The 27705-nt window shown below is 36.6% G+C and overlaps 1 protein-coding gene across 1 annotated transcript in view; it reads left to right on the forward strand.

The window, feature by feature from the left end:
- The window catches only part of FRK (fyn related Src family tyrosine kinase), a 99539-nt gene that overhangs the window by 58106 nt on the left and 13728 nt on the right, over positions 1-27705 (forward strand). Inside the window, exons 2-4 of the mRNA XM_061207247.1 lie at positions 4266-4387; positions 25270-25433; positions 27123-27291. Coding sequence (XP_061063230.1) covers positions 4266-4387; positions 25270-25433; positions 27123-27291 — 455 coding nt within the window. The remainder of the gene's footprint in view (positions 1-4265; positions 4388-25269; positions 25434-27122; positions 27292-27705) is intronic.

Consider the following 27705-nt stretch of genomic DNA (forward strand, 5'->3'; position numbering starts at 1 on the left):
CGTGCCCTTCCAGAGTGGGACCAGCAGGGGCTCTAAAGGCAGAACTGAGGAGAATGACAGTTCTGCCCACGGCTCAGACCACAAATTAAGGAACAGTTTTCACCTGTGCAGAGGGTAGAACGAACTGTCGGTTGCCCATTAGTCTGTACAGCAGCACATGCTCTAGCGATCACAATCTATAGCAGACGCATCATCTTTGAGTATGAAAGATGGCATTATAATGCCACTACATCCAGAAAACAATTATTTATTTTCTTCACTTCTTGATGGTAGCTCAGCCAAGTAGAATTCCAGGTATTAAGAGCTGATGCATCCAGTCAAATAGTTACATGTATTTCATTGTTATTTTCAATTCATTACTGGTGTGATTTGCCTTGTAAAGTGATTGTACAAGAATCCAGAATTCGGGGGGGTGGGTGTGGTGGTGTGATGAATTGGGCGATTGGGATTGACATCTATACACTGATGTGTATAAAATTGACGACTAATAAGGACCTGCTATATAAAAAAATAAATAAAATTAAATTTAAAAATTAAAAAAAAAAAAAAAAAAGAATCCAGAATTGGTGAGACAGAAAAGAATTTAAAAAAAATTCACCACACAGTTCCTCTCTACAAATGTAGTAAAATTACTATATCTTTAATAATTTGATTTACAAAACCTGCTTGCTTATACATATATTAGGCAGAGAAAAGACATCATTTTATAAACTTGATTATCCAAAATACAAATGTAATGTATGTATGTAAAGCTTATATAATGGAGTATTTATTCTTTAGAATAATGAGATATAGGAGATATAATTGTATATCTCTTCTAAGATATAACTTCTATAGAATTTAATCTGTTAGATAAATAACTTCTAGTTAGTATAGAACTTCTAGTTAGTATAGAACTTCTAGTTAGTATAGAACTTCTAAGAATTTAATCTGTTAGATAAATTGTAATTCTTGTAAAGGTTTACATATTTATATTTGGACCAAACATTTTAATGTTGCTGCATAATTAATGCACTAGAAATCAGGAAAATGCATGGGGTTGATAAGTATATTTGATCCATGTTGCTTCTTTGCTTGAAATATTTGTGTGAAGAAATTTTGCCATTGCTGGAAATGGAGTCTAAAAAAAAAATTGCCTGAGTACTTTAACTATTAGCTTTCACTAAGCATGCTATCCATAAAAATATCTAATGTTTTTAATGTGTTTGTGTAAACTTTATATAAATAGTATTATAAAGGTATGTATCATTCTTCAACTTCCTTTTGTCCCTCAACAATTTATTTGCTTTAACTGCCATATAGTATTCCATTTTATATCCATAATTAAGTTTATTTATTCCCCTACGATGGGCATTTAGGTTGTTTCCAATTTTCCATGCTAGAATTCTTCAGTGAATGTGCTTGTGGTATATTTCCTTGAGCACATAGAGTATACAATCTAAAAGTGAAATTAAGTAGCATACAAATATTCAGCTTTACTAGATATTGCCAAATGTTCTCTGAATTAGTTGTACCAAATTACGTTGCCACTAGTATTATATAAAGGTTCTTGTTTCATGTTTTTCCCAGTGCCTGAATGTGAGAGTTTTAAATTTTGTCCAGCCTGAAAAGTGTGAAAGTGCATTTCATTTTTTTATGTTTAATATTCTTAATATTCCTAATTACTGGCAATAGACAGAGGCTGTACTTCTTTCCTTATTTTTATTAGTTATTGGGTTTTTCTTTTCTGTGATCTATCCAGTTATATACTGTGTCAGTTTTTCTACTGTGTTGTCTTTTTTTTTTTAGTGATTATAGGTCTCTATATAACCTGAATACTAATCTTTTTTTTAAAAAACTTTTTGGGTTTATTTATTTTATTTTTATTTATGGTTGTGTTGGGTCTTCGTTTCTGTGCAAGGGCTTTCTCTAGTTGCGGCAAGTGGGGGCCACTCTTCATCGCGGTGCGCGGGCCTCTCACTATCGCGGCCTCTCTTGCTGCGGAGCACAGGCTCCAGACGCGCAGGCTCAGTAATTGTGGCGCACGGGCCCAGTTGCTCCGCGGCATGTGGGATCCTCCCAGACCAGGGCTCGAACCCGTGTCCCCTGCATTGGCAGGCAGATTCTCAACCACTGCGCCACCAGGGAAGCCCCCTGAATACTAATCTTATTCTTGTTTATATGCTCTGCAAATACCTCCTCCAGGTCTGTGGCTTATAGTTTAATTTTATTTCATGGTAATCTTGGTGTTGCAAGTTTTTAATTGTGGTATAATAAATATTATTAATCTTTTCCCTTAAGGCTTGTATGTCTTCTTTTTCTTTTTGTCTTGTGGAAGAAAACTTCCTTAGTCCAATAGTCTCAGGAAGTTTTAGAATGTGCCCTTTACATTAGGTTTTTAATCTATGTAAAATTGTTGTGTATGCTATAGGTAGCAGCAATTAATTTTTTTATATGGATTATGAATGGTACCAGCATCATTTATTGACTAATCCATCCTTTCATCACTAATTTGTATGTTTGGGTCTGTTTGAGTTTTTTATTATGTTCCATTATTCTATTGATATTTACTTATTTCTGCAATAGTGGAAAACATACGTTTCTATTTTTCTGTGAAGTCATTCCATGGCCACCTTGGAATGTTCCCAAGCCTTTTAAAATTTCATTTGGACAAACAATAGCCTATGGACATTAATTTGGTTCCTGATATTGAATCAATATGGTAGTCATTAGTGTAGTCTACCAAATGTTTCCAGTTTTCTGCCTTCAGGGAAGTAGTAGGATTGCATTTTCTACTCTCTTTGAATTTAGTATGAACATACAACTTATTTCTCAGTGGGCTCATTCTTGAGCAGAAGCTTTAAATAGAAGCTCCAGGAACCAGCCTGTGATTTGCCACATTTTCCAATCCAGCCTGCCTAGTCAATCATGGAAGCATGGAGATGGAAATTCTTTGGTGGACATAGAGATGGACATAGCACAGATGACCTTCAGTGGACGTGCAGTTGAGTGAAAAACAAATCTTTGTTGTCTTAAACCACTGAGATTTTTGGAGTTGTTCATTGTTCCAACATAATCTGGCATTTCCTGGCTAATATAGTTAATATTGTGTAATTTGCAATTTGATGATTGGGAAAATGGTAAACAAACATCTTACTTTTGTTAGAAGGTAATTATATTTTAATGTCTCTTTTTTTTCAATTTCTTCCCCTCTTCCTTTCAATTGTGTCACCCTTAGTGCACTCATATTCCCCAATACCCATGACCTGTCAAACCAATTGGAACCAATTTTTGAGGGCCTCTCCCAGCCTGCAATTTCTCACCTGGCCTGTATTTCTTCCCTCAAGCCTACATTTCTTCTCTTTGAGTGTTTACATTTTTAAAGATGATGCCTAGAAAGATAAATGTTTTACCTGAAGTCTTTAATGATAAAGATCGGCATTATGACCCTATAGTGAAAGGTCATTAACGCAAAGCTGGCTGTCTCAGTTTCCTCTTATTATCACATTAGTGTCTGCTGACTTGATATATGTTTTAAACTGGTCCTGATATTAAAATCCGTAATTCTTTGTTGGGGTTGATCGCATTCACATTTACTGACTCTTGTAGTTCTGGAATGTTAAGGATAAGAGTGTAAAGATGAGAAGTGGAGGGGACACTAAGAAGATACATCCCAGGCAGAAGTATCTTTTTCACATAATCTCTCCACCGATGAAAATTTCCTTTTAAACATGCAAAACCATCTTATATTATGGGGGGCGGGGGTGTTGGGCAGTGATGGAGGGGAGAAAGATGGGAATTAAAACCCAGAGAACTACATTTTTACTGTTCACACTTTGATGTGAAATATATGAATCCCTGGATTGGAATGTTTGCCTCCTAACACCTAGAAGGTGTTAGGAGAGACAGTGGACAGTCTGATGGTGATGTGAATAGTTTTAGAGCGTGGAACACGGCAAACTTACCGTGTGGTGGGCCCACCCTAGAAGCTTTGGATTTGACAGGAGAACACAGGGTTTCTCAGACAGAATGCAGGTGTGAGAAGACATGTGGTAGCAGAGGCATCAGCCAAATTCCTATTTTGTAATATATTAAAGACTCCTGGTGAGTGTTGCAGACATCCAGAAAAATCATGTCAAGTATCAAAAACTACCGTTTATACCTGTTATAGTTTCACTAAAGAGTATAAGCCCTTCTGATATTGGAACTTTCTTGCCAAACTTCTTGCTCCTTAAAAAAAATGAATGTTGACTGGTTAATTAAAGTTTATATCTCTCTCTTTTTAGGTGGTTCTTTGGAGCAATCAAGAGGGAAGATGCTGAAAAACAACTATTATATTCAGAAAATCAGACAGGTGCTTTTCTAATCAGAGAAAGTGAAAGTCAGAAAGGCAACTTCTCCCTTTCAGGTATGGGCATTGTTCTGTGTGATTTAAATGTGGATTTGAGAGTCTGTAGTCATGAACCTTCTGTGTGAACGTGGACATGTTAATTTTAAATTTGCCTTATCTGTTATCTTCACAATAGTACCAAAATTAAATCTATTGAACTACTCAAGAATAATATAAAAATTAGCAAAACAATTTCTGTCTGTGGCTAGATGTGACTATAAATGTTTCAAATATACACACTCTATGTATGAGATGAAAAATATATGGATCTGCCTGTGTTTTCTCACTTTTGCATTATCTAGGAGCCTATCCGTTTAGGGAAATGATAAGCAAGAAGCAAAATCGAAACTGTTGTCAAAATTGATCTTGCCATAATACCCTTTTTTTTTTTCTTTTTGCATTTCATTTGTCTTTGCCTGGTAAATAGAAAATGAATTGAAATGCTGAATGCAAATGTGCTTAATTAACCAATGACATGTAACATTTGGTCAAATGTAGTTTTCCAGCTGAGAGTCAAGTGCATGTTTACTTTACAATACCCTAGGAAAGAAAAAGCACAGGAGACCTGAGAATTATCTTTAAGTGTTACAGGTGCTTATATATTAGGTAGTCATTAGTTAGCCAAAAGCTAGATTAAATGTTTTAGATTCTAGCATTAAAAATATAGAAGAAGAATATTTCCATGAGGAAAACCAAGAAAAAGTAGAATTAACTGAGTCATATCTTTGAATAATTCCCAGGCTACAGTGACTATTCTGAACACTTTCTTAGTAGAATATTAGGGAGCAAAACAGCTTTACAGGCTTAGAACAAAATTACAAGGATATTGGTTGTTATGTGCTGAGAATACTGTAATGCTTGCTTATGGATTTAGGAAGCTTTGTAGGCCCTACTTGGAGACCAGCATAACATTATAGATTCCTTTTCAATGAAGTCAAACCATTTAGAGTCTTTCAAACAAATTATCTGATTGCTGTGTATTCACTAGGGGACAAAGTAAATGCAGACCATTATGTTCTACTGAAAGGATAATTTTCTTATTAGCCAGAAGGAGGACTATACAGGAGAAAAATGGAAAGAAAAGGGTCTTCGATATAATCTACATTAAAACGAACAAACAAATGAACAACCCAATTGCTGACTGTTGATTACCAGTAAGGATCTTCAGGTATACCAGTCATGGATTTATTTCTCAGGGCAGTTGTCTCCTACTCAGTCTGAATTGATGGTCTTCAATTTTGCTGACAGTTATGCTGCTAAAGGAAGGCAAATAATATCCCTTTTCTATCTCTGTCTTTCCCACGTGAGTTTTCCTTAGAAGTATTGTCTTTATTCCTCAGGCGACAATGGCTCGCAGCTGTCAGAGAAGCGCTTCATGACGGGGCATGATTTATTGATGCTGGGGCAGGCTGCCGAGAAACAGCAACCCAAGGTTGGAGTGGGTGCTAATTGGCTTGTTGTGATCCTTGCATGGCTGTCAGCTCTTGTGAGGTCTGAGTAGAGAGCTGGGGAGAGAGTTAGGGCTATGACACCTCTCATAACGGCAAGACACTAATTAGCTGTGAATTACAGCAGTGCTTTTGGATATTACGTATTATACGTGGTAGCCAGAGAATCCGTCTTCATTAGATGCATGACAGGTAGTTTTAGGGGCCTTACTGTTATTTGTCATTGGTAGAGAATTGTTTATCTGATGAAAAATATAAAATTCTGACTGCATGTCAACTGGTTTGGCTATTTCTTGACTTCAATCAATTACTTTAAAGGAAATTATTATTGTTATTGCCATTAATATAAATTTGATGTTTGGCATTCCATAGCATTTATATTGTTGCTTAAAGTACACTTTCGGAAAAATACACCTTGAGGGATAAAACTGAATTTCAGGCGAGTTTTTTCAGAAAGGATTTTGCATTGCACATTGTAATTTTACTTTAGGCAGCTCTGCATAGGAAAATCTCTAGAGTGGTAGAGGGAATTCCAGATTCATCCTCAGCGAAAGCTTTTTAAGAGCGAATGATAATAGATTGAAGATAGTTGAAAAATAACGGAGGACATGAGGCAAAAAAGCTCATCAGCAGTGTTCAGGGTGATGCATCTAGTAGCTGATATCATTTATTTATACACTGTCTATTTCTTGAACAAATATTTGAGTGCCTAGTCTGTGCCAGGCTTTTGCTAGGTCTAGGGCAGCAAGGAGAGTGAGGCACAGCCCCTGGCCCCAGTCTCCAGGAGGGTGATAACACAGCTGTCTGGTGAGACAAGAGGGGGCAGGGGCCCAGTCTCAGAGAGGAGTTAGGAAGGTTTCACAGAGGAGGCAGCACTTGTGTTCAGTTTGTGTCACAAGGTAGCCGCGTGGGAATGATTATTCCTGGCAAGGCAAGTGCACAGAGTGGAGGGTAGGGAGTGGGGAGGACAGTGCAGGTGTGTGTGTGTGTGTGAGTGTGTGTGCACGTGTGTGTGGATGGGGAGCAGAGGTGGAGGAGAGGAGGAATGGCCAAAAATGAGCCTGGAAAGGAAAGTTGGAACTAGACTGTTCAGGGCCTTGTATACCATGCTGAGGAATTTGGAGCTTTTTCTACAGGTCCAAATATAGAGGGAAGTTTTAGGCAGAAAGTGACTTGGTCTGACCTTTGATGACAGAGTGGAGAACAGAACGGATGAAAGATTTATAGATAATAGTCTGGGGAGGAGTGACGGGGCAAACACAGAGGCATCACTTGCTGCTGTCTGAAATCACAGGTGTGAGACAGCAGAGTCAGTCAGCATTCCGCGGAGTAGGGCCAGGGAACCTACACTCAGCTGGCTGCACTAATGCTCCTCTGTCCCCAGAAGCCTCACGGCCCCTCTGTTGCTCTCCTTTTTTTATGGGGCAAGTGTGGGAATGGCCTTAGGACTCTCGATAGCAGTCTTTGCTTTGGTGCTAAGAAGTGAGTTTGGACATCAACTATTTGCAGGGTAGTTTGAAAAGCCCAGCACCTCTGGACTTTGGCACCATGCAAAATTGCAGCTTCTCTTTTGTAGAAAAGGAAACCATAGGGCCTGTTGGAAGTTGAATTCAGCTGCAGTCCTTCTTGCTGGCCATAGGGGGCGATGGTGGTACAGGCCCAGAGGACCCATTACCATACCATCTAGAAAGAGCTCCTGGGGCTCTTTGCTAGAGAGTCTTTTTTATCTCCACAGGTGATGGCTTGAACCAGGGCGGTTTTGGCAAATAGAGGGTAGGGCATGGAGGTGAGAAATATTTAGAAGATAGAGCCAACAGGAATTGGTAGTTGATCAGAAATGGGGTAAAATAAGGGAGAATGCAGAATCTAGGATGACTCGCAGATCTCTGACTTGAGTGATTGGGGGATAGTGGTCAGTTGAGCCAAGATGAGGTCCATGGGAGGAGATACTTACAGGAAGAGAGAAGAGGGGACCAAAGGAATTAAGTTCAGAGGTGTTTGAAGTAATTGCAGGAGGATGTACAAGGGGCCATTATCTCTTTTTTGACTTGTGTCTGCTGATTTTGAGCTGAGAACTCACTGTGATACATCTCCATTACAGTGAACATGTAGGTCCCATGGAACGTGCAGGACTTTTATAATAGTACTTTGTGATTGCTATGAAGTCTGTTCTTGAGAATATAGGTAGGTCTCTGTAGCAACATAATTTAATTTTAAAATAAATATACTAGAATTTTTAGAACCAAATAAATGTTTTATCCTTCAAAGGACTAGACTGCTGTTGTTCAAAGTATTGCACAAATGGTAGAACTCCCTTTACAGAAGGGATATCACTTTATGTTAAAGGCCTTAGCTGGGCAATTATGTTCATTAAGTGCAGCTTTGATACTTGGAAGTGGCCAGAATTATCTGAAGCCACTTTCTGAATAACATGGATGATTAACCCGAGCGAAACCATGGACTTGTAACTTTGTAAATATTTCTGCATGCCTTATAAATTAATTCTGAAGGCAATTCAAAAAGTAATGAGAATAACAGCAGCTTCATTAGGGAAGATGTGTATCTGTTCATGTTGACCTTGTGTGTATCCTTCATGTTGAACTTACATATTCAAAGAGTCTTTTATATTTATGAGTAACTCTTTCACTGTAGGTAAAAATGTGCTTCTCAAACTAGTTTATACAGTCCTTGAGCCGAAGCAACATACTTTTATTGCTTCTGTTTCATGCTTCTTCTCTAGCTCCATAGTTTCTAGTACAGTTTGTAAAGACAGTAGATGCTCAAACACTCACCTCTTTACCCTGTCATCTACCAAGAGCAAAGATAAGCAAGGCCCTTGTCATATTCTTAAACCTCTGAAGTCTGGACCATGTAAGATCACAAATAATCCTCTTCCTTGCTGTGTTTCAGACTTATTTTAGAAAGACAATTTCTCACCTTAACAGGTTAGTTGTTTCCGGGTAACAAGACTTTTGTAGAGGAGACAAAATTGGAAAAGGATGTCACTTGCATTGTGGCCCTGTCTCACTCCGCCTGGCACAGGGTTCAGACGCAAACTCACTTTCCACCAGCCACTGAGATACCATTATTGCTCCCAAACTTTTTTAAGACCTGCTGATTCATTCTAATCTGATGCTGACCAATGGCAAAAGGCTGTGTGTGTTTCATTATCAGTCCTCTGAGCCTCCATTTATTCTTCATTTAAAATTAATGTGGACATAGTGGCCACAAGAGTGTGTCAGGAATTCTATTACTATTAACCATGGATGTAAATACAATTGTATATCCCAAGGAGGGGCAAGTATTAAATGGTTGGAAAAAATTGCTCCTTGAATTTATTATGCAATGAAATGTCTATGGATTCTGGGAGCATTTTGATATTGGTTAGAGATGATGTTTTGCTTTTTAAAAAATACACAAGCTGCAGAAAGAAATTTTTGTTAATAACTCCAGTATCTCATATAAAATGTATTGAATTTTAAACATGTTGGTGCCATCTTAGAAAATGCCTTTTAATTAAAGTCATAATTTAGTTGTGTTCAACTTAATTGCAAATATCATTGCCTATAATAGCAAGTGGCTTTTTGGGTCAGTTATCGTATATGCTGCCTTTTCTTAATGTTACTACTGATAAATTATATTTCAGATGTTTTAAATACTCTATAAAGTTAAATTAACATTTTATTATGTAGTACATATATCTGTGTTTGTGCGTGTATACAAACATACACACACAGATGCACAGGCAAAGAACTTTTTTCTCTAGGGCACTGCTCATGGAGAAATCTTCTATTTTATTGAAAATCCATGGCTAGCATTTCTAGAAGTTGCAGTATTCTTTAGGGTGCTTGCATTTTTTTTCCTTTTGCTTCTCTGTGAACACCACATGTTGACTCATCTAAGTTTTCTCTTCTCTTCTGCTTACCTTATTTTGTTTATTAAAAATATCTTTTCTGTATGAGTAGTTTGAGCTATTTGGAGGCAACCACAACAAAGAACTGATGCATATTATTGCCCTTTGAATGTAACTTTATAGTAATCAATTCCAGATATTAAATAAATGAGAAGTTGATAAGTCATGTGGAGGTTGGTGAAATTCCTACCTTTTCATACTTCATGACATATTCCATTCTCTTATTTTTTTTTTCATTTTATTGGCTGCCAAATTAAATTGATCCTTTATTTACATTTTGTCCAATGTTGTACTTCAAATGAAGATAGCGGCTAGCTAACAATCATTTAAGTTAGCATCCCCTACATTCTATTCAAGAATATACATGAGAGATACAGAATCAGAGTAGCCCTGTAAACTGAGTCTATCAATCAATGATTTGTTAGACTCTAGGTTAATATTCTCCCAACTTCAGTGTGAATACAGGTGAACTGACATATAGGAGCAGACTTTGACTTTTGCATCGGTCAGGGCTAGTCATAAGGAAGGTGCGAGGATGCTTTGACCCCTGCTTAGTGTGTGCCCCTATCTTGGAGAGGCAGGACATGCAGATACCAGGAAACCAGGCAGCCACTGTTTTGGAACCGACTTAGTGATTTGGGTCTTCCCTGGGCATCTGTGCATAGCCCCCCCTTTTCTACATCCAAGTGGAACAGCAGCTTCCAGCATAGTAAATGTTATAAGGGCGGAAGATGACAGATGATGACTGTGTGTTGCAAATTAGGTGAAGTTAACCTTAAAGAAAGAAGTAAATAAGAACTCTGCTCTCCTGTGATTGTGTTTTTCATACATTCTTCTGGTTAAACAAACAACTCAGCATTGCTGCCTTAGTTTGGGCTGCTATAACAAAATACCACAGACTGGGTGGCTTAAACAACAAATATTTATTTCTCACAGTTCTAGAGTCTGCAAGTCCAAGATCAAGGTGCCAGCAGATTTGATATCGGTGAGGGCTCTCTTCCTGATCTGCCTTCTTGTTGTATCCTCACATGGCAGAGAGAAAGAGCACTCTGGTCTCTTTCTCTTCTTATAAGGGCACTAATCCCATGATGAGGATTTCACCCTCATGACCTCATCTTAATTACCTCCCAAAGACCCACCTCTTAATGCCATCACATTGGGGATTAGGCCTTCAACCTATGAATTTGAAGGGAAAACAAACATTCAGTCCATAGCAATTACAAAGGACTGGATTCTATTTCTTACGGGAGGCATGCCAAGTGAGTAGAAGAATATCCACCCTTCCTCCAGCAAAGCCACAGGAGCTGAACATTTGCTAGACATCAGAAGTATGTTTAGAGGCTTGGTGTGTTAGCTGCCCTGCTGTGCGTGTGCTAAGAGAAGGAAATGTACACTCATCTAAGTGGATGGAAAGGAGGACAGGTTGCATATGTTTTTTTCCTGAGCATCAAATTTCTTTGCATTCAAGGATGAGTATAATAAAAACAAAAGTCATGAGATTCTGGATGCTCAATAACAAAATTTTCCAACTTATGTTCTAGAACAGGAATTCTTTGGTAAGTCAAAAGCGTTCCATAGGACAGAGGGTTCAGGTTCATTTGAAGAACACCTCATATTATATCCTCTGACTCAACAAAAGCACATTAAAGTCTCAGAAGTCCTACAGCCAAGAAAGTTAGCTTTTCAACCCAGAGTTTTCCAAATTACTTGATCATAGAACCATTTCTTTTTCTCTCAAACATGATTTGGGAAAAAATAATTGTATAATAGATGATAAACAATAACCTGAAGATGTAGAGAAAACTCATTTTTTGAGACATATTTACTAAAAGGAACAGAAGAAAAAAATTGAAAGCATTTGATTTGAAACTATAAAATACAAGAAAACACAAACTATGAAATTAGGCATCAAAAGGAGCATGAAAAGGCAATAGATGGGAAATAGGAAGCAGAAAAATTGTCACTTTAGGGATGTAAAGAGCAGACTTGAGTGCTCTCTGGAGAGAGAAGAGAAATCAATGAAAATATGTAAGGGTAGATCACGCACAAACAGGAGACATTTCTTTGACATTTAGTAGAATAATTAAATGGAAGCAACAGTTAAATATGTAGTAGAAGAAAACTTTCCTGAGTTAAAAAAAATCTGTGCTTGTAGATTAAAAGTACTCCTAGTTGTTCTAAGTAGCATAAATGAAAAGATACATACCTAGGGTATCTTTTCAAAATACTTTAATATCAGGCATAAAGGAAAAATTCTCTGAGCATCCAGGAAAAAAAATAATTGCAAAACAACTCCACACCATTAAATACCAAAACTCAATATAAACATATAGAGTCTTTGCTTCTCCCTAACTTTATTTTTAAAGTTGAAAAGATAACTATGTCCTTTCACCTAAATTCATCAATTGTTAACACATGGTGACATTTACTTTCCATCATTCACATATCTATATATGTCTCATATATGTAACATATATGTAAGTTGCAGGTATTATGTCACTTCACCTTTAAAAGCTTTAGTATTAGTATGTATGTCCCAGGAATAAGGACCCTCTCTTACATTATTACAACCCTATTATTAACCCCCCAAATTTTCACACTAATGCAATAATATTATCTACCATAGAGTACATACTCAAATGTCTCCAAATGTCCTTGCTAACCCTTTGTTTATTTATTTGCTTTTTGATACAATAAAGGATTATGCATTGCATTTGGTTCTGTATATAAAAAATCAATTTTCAAAAATATTGGCAAGAATATTTTGAATTATTTTTTAACCATTCATGTATTCATTGATTCATTCATTCACCCGTTCATCATAGAACTTTCATTTGTGTTTGCTATATGGCATAATTGTGTAAACAACTAAGCAGTTCACACTATAACATGCACTTGATTATTATGCATATAAAACACTAATATGCAAAGTGCTTTAAGAATCCAGAAAAGAGAACAGTTATTTTCTGAAAGGGATTAAAAAAGGAGAGCATTACAGGGAAATGAGACAACAGTCAACACTATACCAAATAGTGAGTAAGAGTAAATGGAAAATAGCATGCATAAAACTTATTTTTCTCTTTAGATAATGTTCATTCTTAACAATCTTTCTTCCTTTGAAAAATCAAGTGATGCTCCTTAGATTAAAAATAAATCATTTTCTGTGATGCACTTTTGAACCCTTTAAAAAATAAAATTGAGATCTGTAAATTGTTCATCCATTGCCACCAGTATGCTTTAATAACTAACAAGGTGCTAGATTGTATGTATTATAAATGAGATCATGATAAATTCAATATGGGTTATATTTTTGTATAGCAAGACATTGCCAGACCTGAGGTGCCCGACCAGTTCTCTCTGGATCTTGGGCTTTGATAATATATAAATTTAATGATCTCAAACTGGGAAAAGGGGGAAGGATTAAAAGCAGAGTTGAGCAGTGGAATACAAAAGGAGGCATAGATAAGGAAGAACATTTGAGGCATGGTGCTGAATTTTGGATTGAACAGAAAACTAAGACATCTCTGCTCTGGAAATGAAAGTCAGAGACCAGCAGGCCTTCCAATTCCTCCTCCTTACCGCCAGGCTTGAGCAATTTAGTCCATTTTATACTTCAGGGAAATAATAGCTAAATAAACGTTTACATTTCAAGGTTACCTGATTCTTAAAGTATCTAAGCAATTTCTTTTTGTTACTCTGAGTGGCAAATACGTGTTACTGAAAAAAAATTGTAAAATTAAGCTTAACCATATTTCACATGGTGTTTATACAAGCAGGGACATTGTCTGCAATGCTGAATGCTATATGTGTTCCTTTATTTTAAAACCAAAACACCATGCTGGCTTCTGCTTTCTGCTCCCCACTCTTTACAACTGCAGCTACTGAGGGCTTTCAGTCAAACATGCGCCCCCTCTTGTGGCATGTCAAGAAATAGCATGCCATCATGGAAACAATACAGTAGTTTAGATTGTCTGTTTTCATGACCCATTAATTTATAGGAAGGGGAAGAATATCTGATTTTAGTTGAAAAGAAGTTTATAATTTTAAGATACCTCTAGCAACTTGCACTATAAATATTAAAAACACCCGACTGGCAGTAATCTTACTTTATTAATGTCAAAAAATTGACCAAGGTTTACATTTTTCTTAATGATTCAGGTATCTAGTTTCTTTGTAGTGAAAGTTACATAAGATGTGTTCATGATGTAAAAAGTGAATGAAATAAATACAATCCAATTTAATAAAAGAGGCTCTAATTTTAAACTGTGTATTTAAAATGATATATGTATATTAGCTACTTTCTATTTGTCAGCATTGCATCTATCATGAAGTCATTTCTAATGCATTTTAGAAACGTGCTTTGCATTAAGCTATTAGGCGCTTTGGCACAGGGATTACAATTTAAGAAAGTATTCTGTTGTCTTAAAAGCCTATGCATGGTAGAGACTAAATTTATTTCCTTATTTGTTTCAGCAGGGCAGGGACTTTCCTTAAATCCTTTCTCATAGCTATCTCCCTTTCACCTGCAGATGCTTTTAAAAATGTTTTGCTAGAAATAAAATATGCAGGAAGCAAAAACACAAAAGGAAAGAAGCAAAAATTATTTTCCTATTTTCATTTAATTTTAGTAAGCATCATTTTCTGTATATCTCTTATGTGTATAATCCTGAACAAAATGATGATCCAGGCCTTAAAGAACTTGGGATTCATTCATTCATTCATCAAATACTTATTTAATGCATACTATGTGCAGTTGGTATTCAGAAGGCTGGGCTACAATGGTAAACAAGACAGTCCCTGCCCTCATGAAGTGTATATTCTAGTTGGCAGTGGAGGGGAGATGCCAACTAGATAGAAAAGACACACTCGTATAGGAAAGATATCTACTTATTTGTTGTGTTACTCTGGTTTTTACAAGACTAAGCAAATAGTTGAAATCAAGGAAAGCATTTTGATTTTCTTTCTTTTTAAAAAATTTTTATTTATTTTTTGGCTGCGTTGAGTCTTTGTTGCTGCACGCGGGCTTTCTCTACTTGCGACGAGTGGGGGCTACTCTTCGTTGCGGTGCGCAGGCTTCTCATTGTGGTGGCTTCTCTTGTTGCGGAGCACGGGCTCTAGGTGCATGGGCTTCAGTAGTTGTGGCACTCGGGCTCAGTAGTTGTGGCTCGCGGGCTCTAGAGTGCAGGCTCAGTAGTTGTGGCGCACGGGCTTAGTTGCTCCGTGACATGTGGGATCTTCCTGGACCAGGGATCGAACCTGTGTCCCCTACATTGGCAGGCAGATTCTTACCCACTGCGCCACCAGAGAAGTCCCACACTGTAATTTTCTATACAGACTAAGGATGGGTTGGAGTAGAAATGAGGATTGCTTTCTTACATTGGAAATTTGAGAGAAATCTGGAAGCAGAATATTGTGCTAAGATTATCTCGTTTGGGAAGATGAGGTCATCAGAGTGTCAGTTGGATTCTCCCATTAAACAGTAATAAACTCTGCAGCCTGGGTATGGCACTCTCCTTGGAAGGGCAAGGGGGGAAGGGGAAGACATACTGTTCAGACTTTTTAAAGCTTCTGCTAGGATGTGCCATATATTGTGTTTGCCCCCACTCCAAAGCAAGTCACAAAGCTGCATCCTAAGTTTATGGGATGGGGAATGATGCGCCACCTATTGCAAGCCATTGCAAAGGCCAAGAGAGAATGATTCACTGACCTCATGTCTCATATAAGTAAATGCAATCAAAGGGCTCAAAATCCAGTAGGAGAGGTACAGTATAAATTACAGGAGCAATACTGTGGAATGACTTCATAGCAGAAGTCGATGTGCAGTGGGATATGAAGGGCCAAGGGAGCTGCTCTGCTTGCTTGAGTCTAGGGGCTTAATCGAGGAGGAGACGCCTGAAATGGGCCTTGAAAAATGAACTTGTCTATAGCACGTAAATAGAGTGACAATGTAGTTGGAGTAAATAGTCTGTGCAAATGCACAGAAACAGAAAACACCATGGTGCATTCAGGAAACTACAGATAACTGTTTAAACCTTGAGGGTAGGGTGCAGGAGAGAATTCCGTTAAGGCGTGTGAACTTTAGGCAATGGGATGCACTTGAAGAGCTTTAGAAAGGAGAATAACAAATTCAGACTGTGTTTTAGAAGATGACTCTGGTGACTGTGGAAGCTGGACAGTGACGCAGGACACAGGGAAAACAGTGTATGAGCTTACTGCAGTGTCCAGAAGAGAGACTTTAAGGGGCGCGCCACAAGGTGATGGCAGTGGGGAGTACGGGCTGACAGGACATAATGCTCGGTCAGAGATGAGAGAGAAGTCAGGGAGAGAGAGGAATTCGGCATGACCCTCAAATCTCTAGCTTCACTGTCTGGGTTTCAGGATGGCAGTGCCATTCACTGAGATAGAATAGTCAAGCTGGGGAGGAAACTTGTGGAATAAGATAATGTGAATTAAAATTTTGACTTGGTACATTTGAGGTGCTGGCAGGGAAGTTGAGTGAGCAGCTTAGCAGAGAGAGACTAGGGAGTCATTACACATTCAGTACAGTCATCAGAAGCCAAATGTCTGCAATATTACTAAGAATGGTTGTGAGAGCTGATATGGTGGCCCAGGTGAGAACCAATATAGAGGGAGAAGATGGAGGCAGAGAAGCCTGAGAACCAGTAAGAATAAGAAAAGTAGAATCACTGTGTTAGATGGAGGAATGTTCAACCTGTGTTTCCCTTTAAAAGTGTCAGTTGCAGAAATAGACCTTCTCTGCAGCATTATCCTCATCTCAAGATTAAATAGTACCAATAAGCCTACTTGCTCCCAGAGCTGTGAGCAGTGTCTTGTGAGAGTTGCCTAAAAATACTTGCTGTTTGGCAATAGAAGGAGACAGCTAGTGGAGGGATTAAGAGTGTGGTGTGGGATTCAGAGTCTCGTTCCCTGGTTTTGACTCACAGAGTGAATATTTACCTGCTTTGTATCCAGGGGAAAAGTATTTAAATCTCCCTCGACTTTAGTTTCTCCTCTGTAAAATGATGAAAATAATATCCATATCCCTTAGGGTTGGTATGAGAATAAAATAAAATACTTCACAAAAAAGCACTTAGCACAGTGCTTGCTTAAGGCAGGTGCTCAATAAAAATCCAATTGCTTTTATGTTTATGCGTCAAGAATATTACCTTTTGCACAGAAAGATGGAGGTGTTGGCCCACCTTGCATTGGAACATGTACTTTGAACTGTTTTTCGGGGGTAGTGATGAATCATCCTGAGTACCCACGGTTGTTTACCTGGTTCACCCCTGAACTAGTGAGAGTCATTAGGAAGATGGATGGCCAGCCTTCAGAGTGTAGCCTGTGACTAGGAGATGGTTTGTCTTTATATGAAGTGTTACCTTAACATGACCTGAACTGTGCTGGCCGGAAGTTATGACAAATGAAACCAAATCTAAACAGACTTGTATAAACTTTGCCTAATACTTGTCTGAAATAAATAGCAGGAATATATCTTATATCAAGGGTCCTCATTTAATATGAAGAAATTTCCAAGAATGAGAGCTCTCTGCTTTTGGAAACGCGAAGGAATAATGAGCAAATTACCAAAAGTTGTCTTGCATATGTAAAAACAATGAAAAAATGGAAGGAGACAGTATTCTGCTGTGAAAATCAATTAGCTAATACACGAGAAGGTCCTTTGTATTTTCACAAGAAGATAAAAATTGATTTCAAGGTATTTCAATTATCATCCATTACATATCTCCAGGACTTTCATGTTCACTCTGTTTAACATGTCTCCTCATTACCGAAATGGGGTGCAGAGAAGAAGAAAGATTCAGGGACTGAGTTCTCCTTCATCATAGAGAAGGCTTCCCGAGGGTTTGGGGAGAGTTTGATAGGGAAGGGAAAGATGGCATTCTAAAAGTCCTAAAACATTCTCCTGAGAAGTTAGTAAATTATTACTTGAAAAAAAAACAACAACAACTAAACAAAATAGGAAACAGGAAATAAACAGTTAAAGGTTTCTACTATTTCTACTGTCATTCACAGGACACCCTAGATGACTAGACTTGGATTCCAACCCTGCGAACAAATAGTAGTTTATTTTGAAACTCTAGGCTCATCAGTAAAAGAGGCATTTAGACTAAATCATCTTTAAAATTTCTTGTCATTCATATATCATATTCTCCTTTTTTTGATAGAATAGTAGGATTTGCAAAAACTGTCTAGTCTCATATTGCTCTTTCTGAGATCTCTTATAATTTGAAACTTCTAAGGGGAGCATCAAACCTCCCATGAACAGAAACCCCAGAGAACCAGCCTATTCTGGTGTTGGGCAGTTCATTTCATTAGAAATTCTTTCTTATGTTTAGTAGATGTGCCATTTTATTTGATTATTTATCACTTCATTTGTGAATGTGTTTATTTACTTCTACGAAAGGATTTAAGTTGGCTTACATTGCTGAAACACAGTGCAAAATACAGCTAAACATAAAAAAGGCAAATCAATGAAAAAGAACAAAGAAATAGATCTTGCTGAGCCTCCAATGGGAGATAAGTATCACAGTTTAGAAATCAGTTTAGCTGGGAGTTCTCTGGCAGTTAAGGCAGAAAGGGAACCATATTGCACTTCTCACTGGGTTACGGAAGAAGAGATGCATTATATTTTAAGCGTTAAGTTCAAAGAGAAATGAGTTCATGGGGGGTCTTTATATAAAGAATATCAAGTATCATTATAGTCAGTGTCTTGAGCAGTATATGTGGACATTGTCTTAGGTAGTTAATTCTTAACGTTGCCTCTCTAAAAAAGTGGGAAGCATTATGTATATATTTTTGTTTTAAATTCACTATACCTTCATTACAGTTGGTTTGGAAAAACAGAGTGAGTAAAATACTCACAAATCTGCCAATCTAACTCAGCTGTTACCGTGTTGGCAAATTGAATCATCTTGGCCCTCATGCAGTTATGGTTTTCACAAGGAACCTCAGCTGGGTTCCTTCAGCTGGAAAAGGCTCCAGGATGTGTGAGCAGCCAGATGTATCCTCATGTTTAAAATAATACTGTTCTCTTAATTTTGTATCCCAATTATTTCACTTAACACATTATCTATTTTTTTCTTGTTACTACATAATTTTTATGATTATAGTTTTAACTCTTAATTTTCAGATTTGCTACAATTTTCCAGTCATTTAATGCTGTAAAAATGCTGCAGTGAACATTCTTATACATACTGCTTTCCCTGTTTTGGCTGATGAACAGTAGTTAGTTTCCTATACAAATGTTTTCATTGAATTTCATGTTGGAAATGGGCCCACATTAGTGGACATTATAAGAACCAGCCCTTTGCAATGTGTTAGTATATTTACTATTAAAAATCTTGATGATGATATTGCCCATTACATTTTCTCTGTGTGTGTGTGTGTGTTTGTGTGTGTGTGTGTGTGTGTGTGTTTTATGAAGACCTATGTGAGAAATTTCTCTCTCCTTTCAGTACCAGCAATAGTGTTTTGGTTTTTTTTTTTTTTGAGTAACAGTTTATTAATATTTTATTCAGGGAATCAGGTAACTGAGTTTCTCTCATGGTTTTGAGCTGTCAAAAATGCGGAGAGCCAAATCTTTGGCCCACGTCTAGCAAACATGGATGGAAATCTAAAGAATACCTTACATAAAGCATACCAGCCTTGTTCCTGGAGTCATCGTCCTTTCCTTTCCTTTTTGTCCACTTATCTTAAATTTCATTTTATTTTGATAATGTATGCAAGCCTTTGGATCTTTCTGGAACAAAGCAGATATATAACTAAATGAATGCATGTAAATACTTGGATTATTTCCTTAGGGTAAGTTTTGAAAAGTAGAAGCACTGGCTTTCATGTCACATTAAATCTTAATCCAGTGAAAGACTTTCTGTAGGAAACTGAGATAATATAATCCATGGATGTAAATTCCTGATGATTTATTGCAGATATAATACTGAATGAGAAGTTAAGAGTCCCGAGAGGAATAAAGAGTCAAGTTGTTTCCCAGAGACTTTCTGTGCAATATCAGATGCTGCAAGTGCTATTTTCATGTAAAACTGTGGTAGATGCTTTTTAATTAAATTATATGACAAAATATTGAATGTTATATTATGTATTAATTAAAGTGATACTCATCTTCATAAGATATCGTATGTATAAACAACAAAACTGACATTTTGTTCTGAAAATTTAAGAGCCAGCTTTGATTGGGGATTGGCCTGTTTTAATAAGGAGTTAGACCATAGGGGTCTTGAGGATAAGACCAACAGTTTTCTCAAAAATATCCTAAGTATTTGGACATATATGTGGGTCAGGCTGATGGATTTCCATTCTATATAATATGGAAGAGATAGTTGATTTTTGCACGTAAGGGTAGTTGATTATGTTGTCTTTGACTATAAAAGTACCTCAGCTGGTCTACTGGACCGGTAACAATGCTGGAAGACCTCAGGACATGAGAGCTATCAGATGTATCTTCAAATAGATTTTTAAAGTTTTTTGAGTCACCTAATATAGACATTCTCTTAATGAGTCTTCACTTAACCTAGCAGTTTAGTAGTCAAACTTACTGACTGATGTCCACAGCACACTGAATATGCCTGGCTGGGAGACAGGTGACCTTGGGGACCCAGTAGTTGAGTTTTATGCATGAAGAGAGTCAAATCTGTTTGTTCCTTTTGGTTTATTGGATTTTTTCTTCATCAGAAAAGAACAAGTCTTCTACATGATACCACTTTAATATTTTGAGACAGGTGTAATTTCTTCTTTCAAAACTACTCATACAGGAATTCTATTCTGTTTGCTGTAGAACAAAACACAGTGTAAAATGGGTGTGTGTGTTAGATTCTGTTTTAATGGGGGAGACAGTGTAATAACTCAATTTAATGTTATTTACTTACTGGTGTAGAACTATTTTAGCATGATTTCTAAAGCAATGGTATAGGAGGTGTTATCATGATTATCTTTATAATAGTTTTGAAAAGTATAAACCACCCTTCCAAAGAGAAATCAAATAAACAGGAGTTTACATGTGTAGGAGTTCTCTCACACAGAATTAATGGCAGTTTCTTCACTTAATATGTTTGGTAGCCACTATGTTATGTAGCCTTTATTGTGCAAAGAGTGGAAACTTTTACTTTGGAAGTGGCTCTCTTGTTGACAATGCTATTTGATAATACTGATATTCTAGTATAGTACTCATACATTGCACATTTAGAAACGTCTATCATCCTTTGTGAATAATGACACTCAAACTATCCCTGTGAGAGTATATAGATAAGATCATTATTTTCATTTTCTAGATAAGGAAACTGAAATGAAATTCCTTGCCGAAGGTCAAAGAACAAATCACTGGGAGAATTAGATTAGGGCAGTGAGTTCTTGATTTTCAATCCTTTGCTCAATCATCTAAGTCATATTGTTTTACCCAGTATGGGAACAGATTATTTTCAGTCAGTAAGAATAAGGCTGTGCCCAGATGATGCCAGAAGACCAGCTGAAAAATGAAACTCTGCTCAATCATTTGTTTATCTGTAAAATGCCAAACTACTTGTTATACTGATATTTTTCACTAAGCCTAATAGGTTGTCTCATGTCTTGCAGACATAGCCTCTAACTTAATGTTTATATTGTACTAAAATTAACTTTAATTTCTGGAGGTTCTGTCTTTTAAAAACTTAATTTTGGAATATCATAATATTTAATATGTTCTGAATAATATGTTAGTCATGTGGTAAATTGAGGAAAAATCTCTTTGAAAGTGTTTTTTGATGAAATCTCACTCCTTTGTGCAGTGGTAGACAAACTCTTTTCTATCATCAGAGACTATACGATAAGATCTCACCATTAGGAGAAAGCTGGGCTTCTACGTCTGCCACCAACTCCTTCTAAATTCATTTGGGCCTGGCATTTAGGACTGAAATCATAAGACTCCATCTATATCACATGCATTCCCGCAGAATCAGTTACCCTGGATGTGAAGGTGGCCAAATAATCAGGTGACCAGTGCCATGGTCCTTATAGAAAGGTCATGGGCAGAAATAGCTGAATTCTTTCAATGTTCAACAAACCTTTATTGTACTCCTCATACATACTTACCTTCATCTCTACAATATATTCTAATTCTTGGACATGTTCTGGTAGATTAAGCAATTGACAGGTGAAACATTTTCCCCTAGGTCAAACAGCATAAATGAGAGTCAAGATGTAAACTCAGAATGCCTGGCTTTTAGTAGCTCAATTCATTCAATTGTGATGCTACTGAGTTTGTTGATGGATGATTCCATTATATTTTATATAATGTTTACATGTTTTGCAGTTAAACTACTAAAATGCTTAACTAATCTGAACTCATAGTAATTCACAATAAGAATGGCACAAGCATTATCATTCACTTATAGCCTGTAGAATTTGGAATAGGTTTGGTTCAATAATAAAGATCAAAGCAAACCAGAAAAGGAATAGAAAATTCATTTCTCCTTAGTTCTGAGACCTTCTGAATTCAATCTTTATTAGGAATGACAGTTTTCAAATGTGTGGACTCACTACTAACAAATTAAAATCACTTAAAAAAAAACACTTATTTTGGATTTAATTACTCAGGAATACAATATTAAAAGTGCCTTCATCCTGACTATGGTGTATTGAATTTCCCTGATGTAGCTTCTGTGATCTAATTTAAAAATTTTATATATATATATATATATATATATATATATATATATATATATGTATTTCAGTCTTGGCTAGACTGAAAACTTAAATGAACTGCATATAAGTAATCTATGATGCTGGTCAGAGATGGAATACTTATTCCTGTGTTATGTTGCAAAGCTCAAGAAATTAGATATAAACATGAATGACTGTCCTCTAATAGTATTTATATGCTGGGGCTAAGTTTTTTTCCTCTATTTAAAAATAAAATTCCAGGGAAGTCTTGACTTAAAAGTATTTGTATAATTACCTGTTTAATTTTGCAGCAGACATTTCAGAAGCTTACATTTCTCTTCAAATCCAAGAGTTAGTGACATCATTCATTCATCTAGCAGATGTTTATGTTAGTTGTTACTCTGTGTCAGGCTCTGAGTAGGTATTAGTTCAAGACACAGAGTCCCTGCCCTTCACAGAGCCGCCTCCACTGAGATAAATCCACCATCACAATTAAACTGGGTAATGTGATAGAAAGGAGCTGGGAGGAGTACATGCAACAGGGTGGTGGGGGAAGGCTGGTTCTGAGGATTTAAATTGAGACCTGAAGAGGGGCTGGCTACTAGAAAATTCATAGAAAAAGCATTCAAGTGGTGTTCAAGTCTCCAAGGTGAGAATTACTTTTTTTTTGGTAATGTGTAGTTTTCACAATTTGTAGTTTTCTGAAAGCACTACAGAAAGAAATGAGAATTCAGAGAGAGAAAGCAACAGCCATTAGAAATGTTGGAACATTAGAGTGGAAACATTTGGAAATTTGGAGTTTTCTTAAAGCCTGCTCTTTTAATGATGAAGAAATGGAGGCCCAGTGACATTGCCATGTTTTGGTCACATACTAGTTAAACTGTAACCTGGGTCTCCCATCTTCCTGTCTATAGCTTTTTTCTATTAAACAAAATTACCTTTATTGTGCTTGACAACTCTAGATGTATTGAAAGTATTGGTTTTTACAGCTGAGAGTTTAAACCTTTATCTACAAATAGTTGGCAAACATTTATTTAGGCTTTCTTTATGATCAATGGCAATTGCCAAAGCCATATCAATCATTGGGATTTGCATCCCTTATTAAGAAAATCACAAAGAGTATTTTAACCTTTCAGTCGTCTATTGACTTTAGTTTCTAGCTTAGAAATCATTGTCTTTTGTGATTCATTAAAAGGGAATTCCTAAGTTTAATTTCCATGTAGTCCACTTCAGTTTGGAACCAGATATGGTCCATCTTGATTAAAAAAGGAGAATTTTTTTATTGCTTCCCATCATTTCCAATTATAGATCTGTTGGCTTGCTAGACATCTCAGTCATACTTTATGCACTTTTCTTTTTGATAAATGGCAAATGAATTTTCAGGCCAACAATTTATATAAATTGCAGGTATAATTTATACTTAGCTACCTTTCTACTTCTAATATTTTTATTACTTTGTGGAGAAATGAATTGGGGCTAATATTGTTTACATCTCTCTTTGATTTTTTTGTTAGCCTTTTAATCCATAAATGGGAATCTGTAATGAGCTTAGCTCTGTATCCTAATAAAACCCCTCTGTTTGTTGATGATTATATAAGGCAATTAACATTGCCCCAAGAGTTATAGTCAGTGAGAATGGTAATTTGACAGATCAGAGAGTACATGGATGTGTTCCAGACACTTAAAAAATTGTAATTTAAGAAACTTATATTACTTTTGGAGGAGCTAAATGTTTGCCTGCTCTCTGCATTTTATTATAAAGAACCGAAAATAAAATATTCTCCTGTATGCAGATGAAATGATTTTTTTCAGTTTTATTGAGGTATAATTGACAAATAAAATAAAAAGGTATTTAAAATGTACAACATGATGATTTGAAATATATATACACTGTGAAAGGATTCCCCCTCCCCACATCGAGTTAATTAACATATCTGTCACCTCACATATTTCTCTCCGTTTTTGGTGAGACCATGTAAGGTTTACTCTCTTAGCAAATTTCAACTGTATAATACAGTGTTATCAACTTTAGTCACCATGTTATATACTAGACGCTTAGAACTTACTCATCTTATAGCTGAAGTTTTATGCCCTTTTACCAACTTTTCCCTAATCCTGCTCCCCCCAACCCCATTCCCAGGCAACAATTTTTCTACTCTGTTTCTATGAGTTTAATTTTTTTTTTTTAAAGATTCCACATATAAGTGATACTACGCAGTATTTGTCTTCCTCCATCTTATCTCACTTAGCACAATAGCCTCAAGGTTCATCCATGTTGTTGCAAATGACAGGATTTCCTTCTTTTTTTAAGGCTCAATAATATTTCTCTCTCCCTTCCTCCCCCTCTCCCTCTCTCCATCTCTATCTGTATTTATATCTATATCTACACATAGATTTTGCTTTCTGAGAACACTATTTTATTTTAGTGTCCATGTTATAGAATTTCATGGGAGGAAATTCTCCTTTGTCTCTGTACCAGAAAGAACTGTTTCTAAACATCTTTTGTGATTTTATCTTATGAACACTGTGGTTTCTGAAACTCTTTCCTTCTTTACATTGCTAGAATGATAGAGTCCATTTTATAGCTTGTTTTAAACAAGTATACTAGGCCTCAAATCAAAGTTTTTTTTTAGTGCTAACTGTACTCTTTTATTTTTATATTTCCTTTAAAATATGATTCCACATTCTTTTTTTCCTTTTTAGTCTGCTGTATGTCCTTTGTAAGCTTCCTGAAGTCTTTTCTGAAACAAAGTTGAGAAATAAATAGAATTTGTTAAAATTTTATTCCATGCATTGAAACTATCATCACAAAATAAGCAAATCTCCTTTGCTTTGGCAAGAAGTTTATTAAAAGGACTTATTTTGGGTTCCAGTTTTAGATAAAGGGGTTGTGAAACACTACAGAATCGGAAGACTGGATGCAGGGGACTTTTTCCTCACCCGGAGAAGAACCTTTTCAACACTGAATGAATTCGTGAGTCACTACACCAAGACAAGCGATGGCCTGTGTGTCAAGCTGGAAAAACCATGCTTAAAGGTGAAATGCTTTCAAGCTGTGTTCCTTTATTTTTGAAGTTAATTTTTTTCCTTCAGGTGTTGGAGTTATTTGTCATGTGATATGTCAGCTCAGAAAAAAAAGTCCTTGAATACCCAAGGCACGGATAGGCAAACTGTGGCCCCTGAGCCAATACGGCCCCACACTTATTTTTATAAATAAGCTTTATTGTAACATACACATGCTCATTCATTTACAGATTGTTGTTGTTTTTTTGCTATAATAGCAGAGTTTAATAGCTGAAACAGAGACTACATGGCTCACAAAGCCTAACATATTTACCGTCTCATTCTTTTCAGAAGAAATTTGCCAAGTCCCGACCTCAAGCAACCACTGATCACAGAAAATATTCATTCTTTGCACTAAGAAACTAATCTGGTATCTTGTTATTGCAGCATTTAATGATATGGCTGGAGGGGGAAAAAAGTTCTGGACTACAATTCTTACTTAGATGATCTGTATTCAAGATTATTAACATGAAATGACCAGGTTCATTATCTGGTTGTCTGCATATAGATATCATTTAACTGTTCTAACAGTTTGATTGTTTGGCCTGGCTGTTTAGTGGGAGGAGGTAACATTTATAGAATTTATCTACATCTGTCATTAAATTCTGTTGTTTGCATGTTTTACCTAAATGTGTTTAAAGTTAAGTAGTGGATATACACCTCAGTGGGGCAAGCCCTCAACTTCGCATCAGAGTTCAGGTCTCATGTACTGTCAGTGGTATAGCCAGCCCTGTGGTTTATACCTGGATGACCGGTGAAAGCTTCCTTGTGATGCCTGATTAGAACTCTACAGACAAGTAGAAGCTGAAGAATTCTGTCCCGTATGCAGGGAATTTATGAGTTAAATCCTGAGACGTGAATAGGCAATTTTGGTATAAGTATGTACATCTTAGATGGTACAGGAATGACCTCACAAGAGTATCTGAGCTTATGCTAAGAAATAGTTCACCTGATACAAAGATATGACTTAAAAATTCTTAGTTTAACCAATATTGTTGAATCCTGGTAGGGAAAAGGGTTTACAAAGCGTAGGTGACCTTCTGTGCACTCAAGATGCTGATGACTTAGTGGAGGAGATAAGATAAATTTCTAAAGGCAGATGACAAACAAGACTATGCACTCTAGGAGAGCAGAGACCTTGCCTATTTTGTTTACAGAATGGAACCTAGTTGGTGCTTGAAAAATATTTATTTATTAAATAAATGAGTAAATGAGTGAACAAATAAGTAAATGAATTTGAAAAAAGATGAAATTAATTATGAGAAATTTTGTGATACATATGGTAAATGCTATAGGCCAAAGAGTTGGGGAGATAATTGTGGATGAGATGGAACTTCAGTTTAGCCTTGAAACTTGATTTATGTAGGCAAGGAGGCAAAGGGAACTCCCACCACATAGGTGGGAGGGAGGTATTTGGGTGTCATGTGGGACAGATGGACAGCAAGGTGCCCGACTTAGCAGGATTTGGGAGATCAGCTAGAAGAGGCAAAGATACAGATTCTACCACAGTTGCTTTCCATTTAAAAGTAATTCAAATAAAATTTACAATATTTTGTTTTTAAAAATGATGTCTCTTCAAAAGTACCTAGACTGTTATTTTCAACCAAAAAGTTGTTGAATATAACTTTTTTCTTACCAGTATTCTAATTATTCTGTGAAGCAGGTACAAGTCCCAGCTCCCTTTGATTTGTCATATAAAACCGTGGACCAGTGGGAGATCGACCGCAGCTCCATACAACTTCTGAAGAGATTAGGATCTGGTCAGTTCGGCGAAGTGTGGGAGGGCCTATGGAACAATACCACTCCGGTAGCAGTAAAAACATTAAAACCAGGTACGAGAACGAGAATGGCAAAGGTTAAATGGCATATGTTGATACTTATAAGCTCAACTTGCCACTGTAAATGTCCAAGAGGTCATGGGACAGCCAGTGGGGGCACCAAGCAAGTGTTATAATCACTTTCTGTAGTGACCACAATGATCTATCCCAGCACCTGAGATTTTCAGAATTACTGCAGATATGATTATGATTTTGAATCCTAATCTTATTAACAACTGAGACTAAACTTTATTGTCCAATCTGATCATTTTTTTCCAAAAAAGAAGCAGCTAGCTATCCATCCTAACACTGCTCTCTAAGGAAGGCCTTTTGGAGGTCAAAAGAAAACAAAAAATCAGATTTCTTGTATTAAAAAATAGCGCCATGATAGTTTTCTCTCCAAGAGGAATAATTAATATTGATTTACAG

The sequence above is a fragment of the Eubalaena glacialis genome, chromosome 12 (assembly GCF_028564815.1).
Source record: "Eubalaena glacialis isolate mEubGla1 chromosome 12, mEubGla1.1.hap2.+ XY, whole genome shotgun sequence".
Lineage (NCBI taxonomy): Eukaryota > Metazoa > Chordata > Mammalia > Artiodactyla > Balaenidae > Eubalaena > Eubalaena glacialis.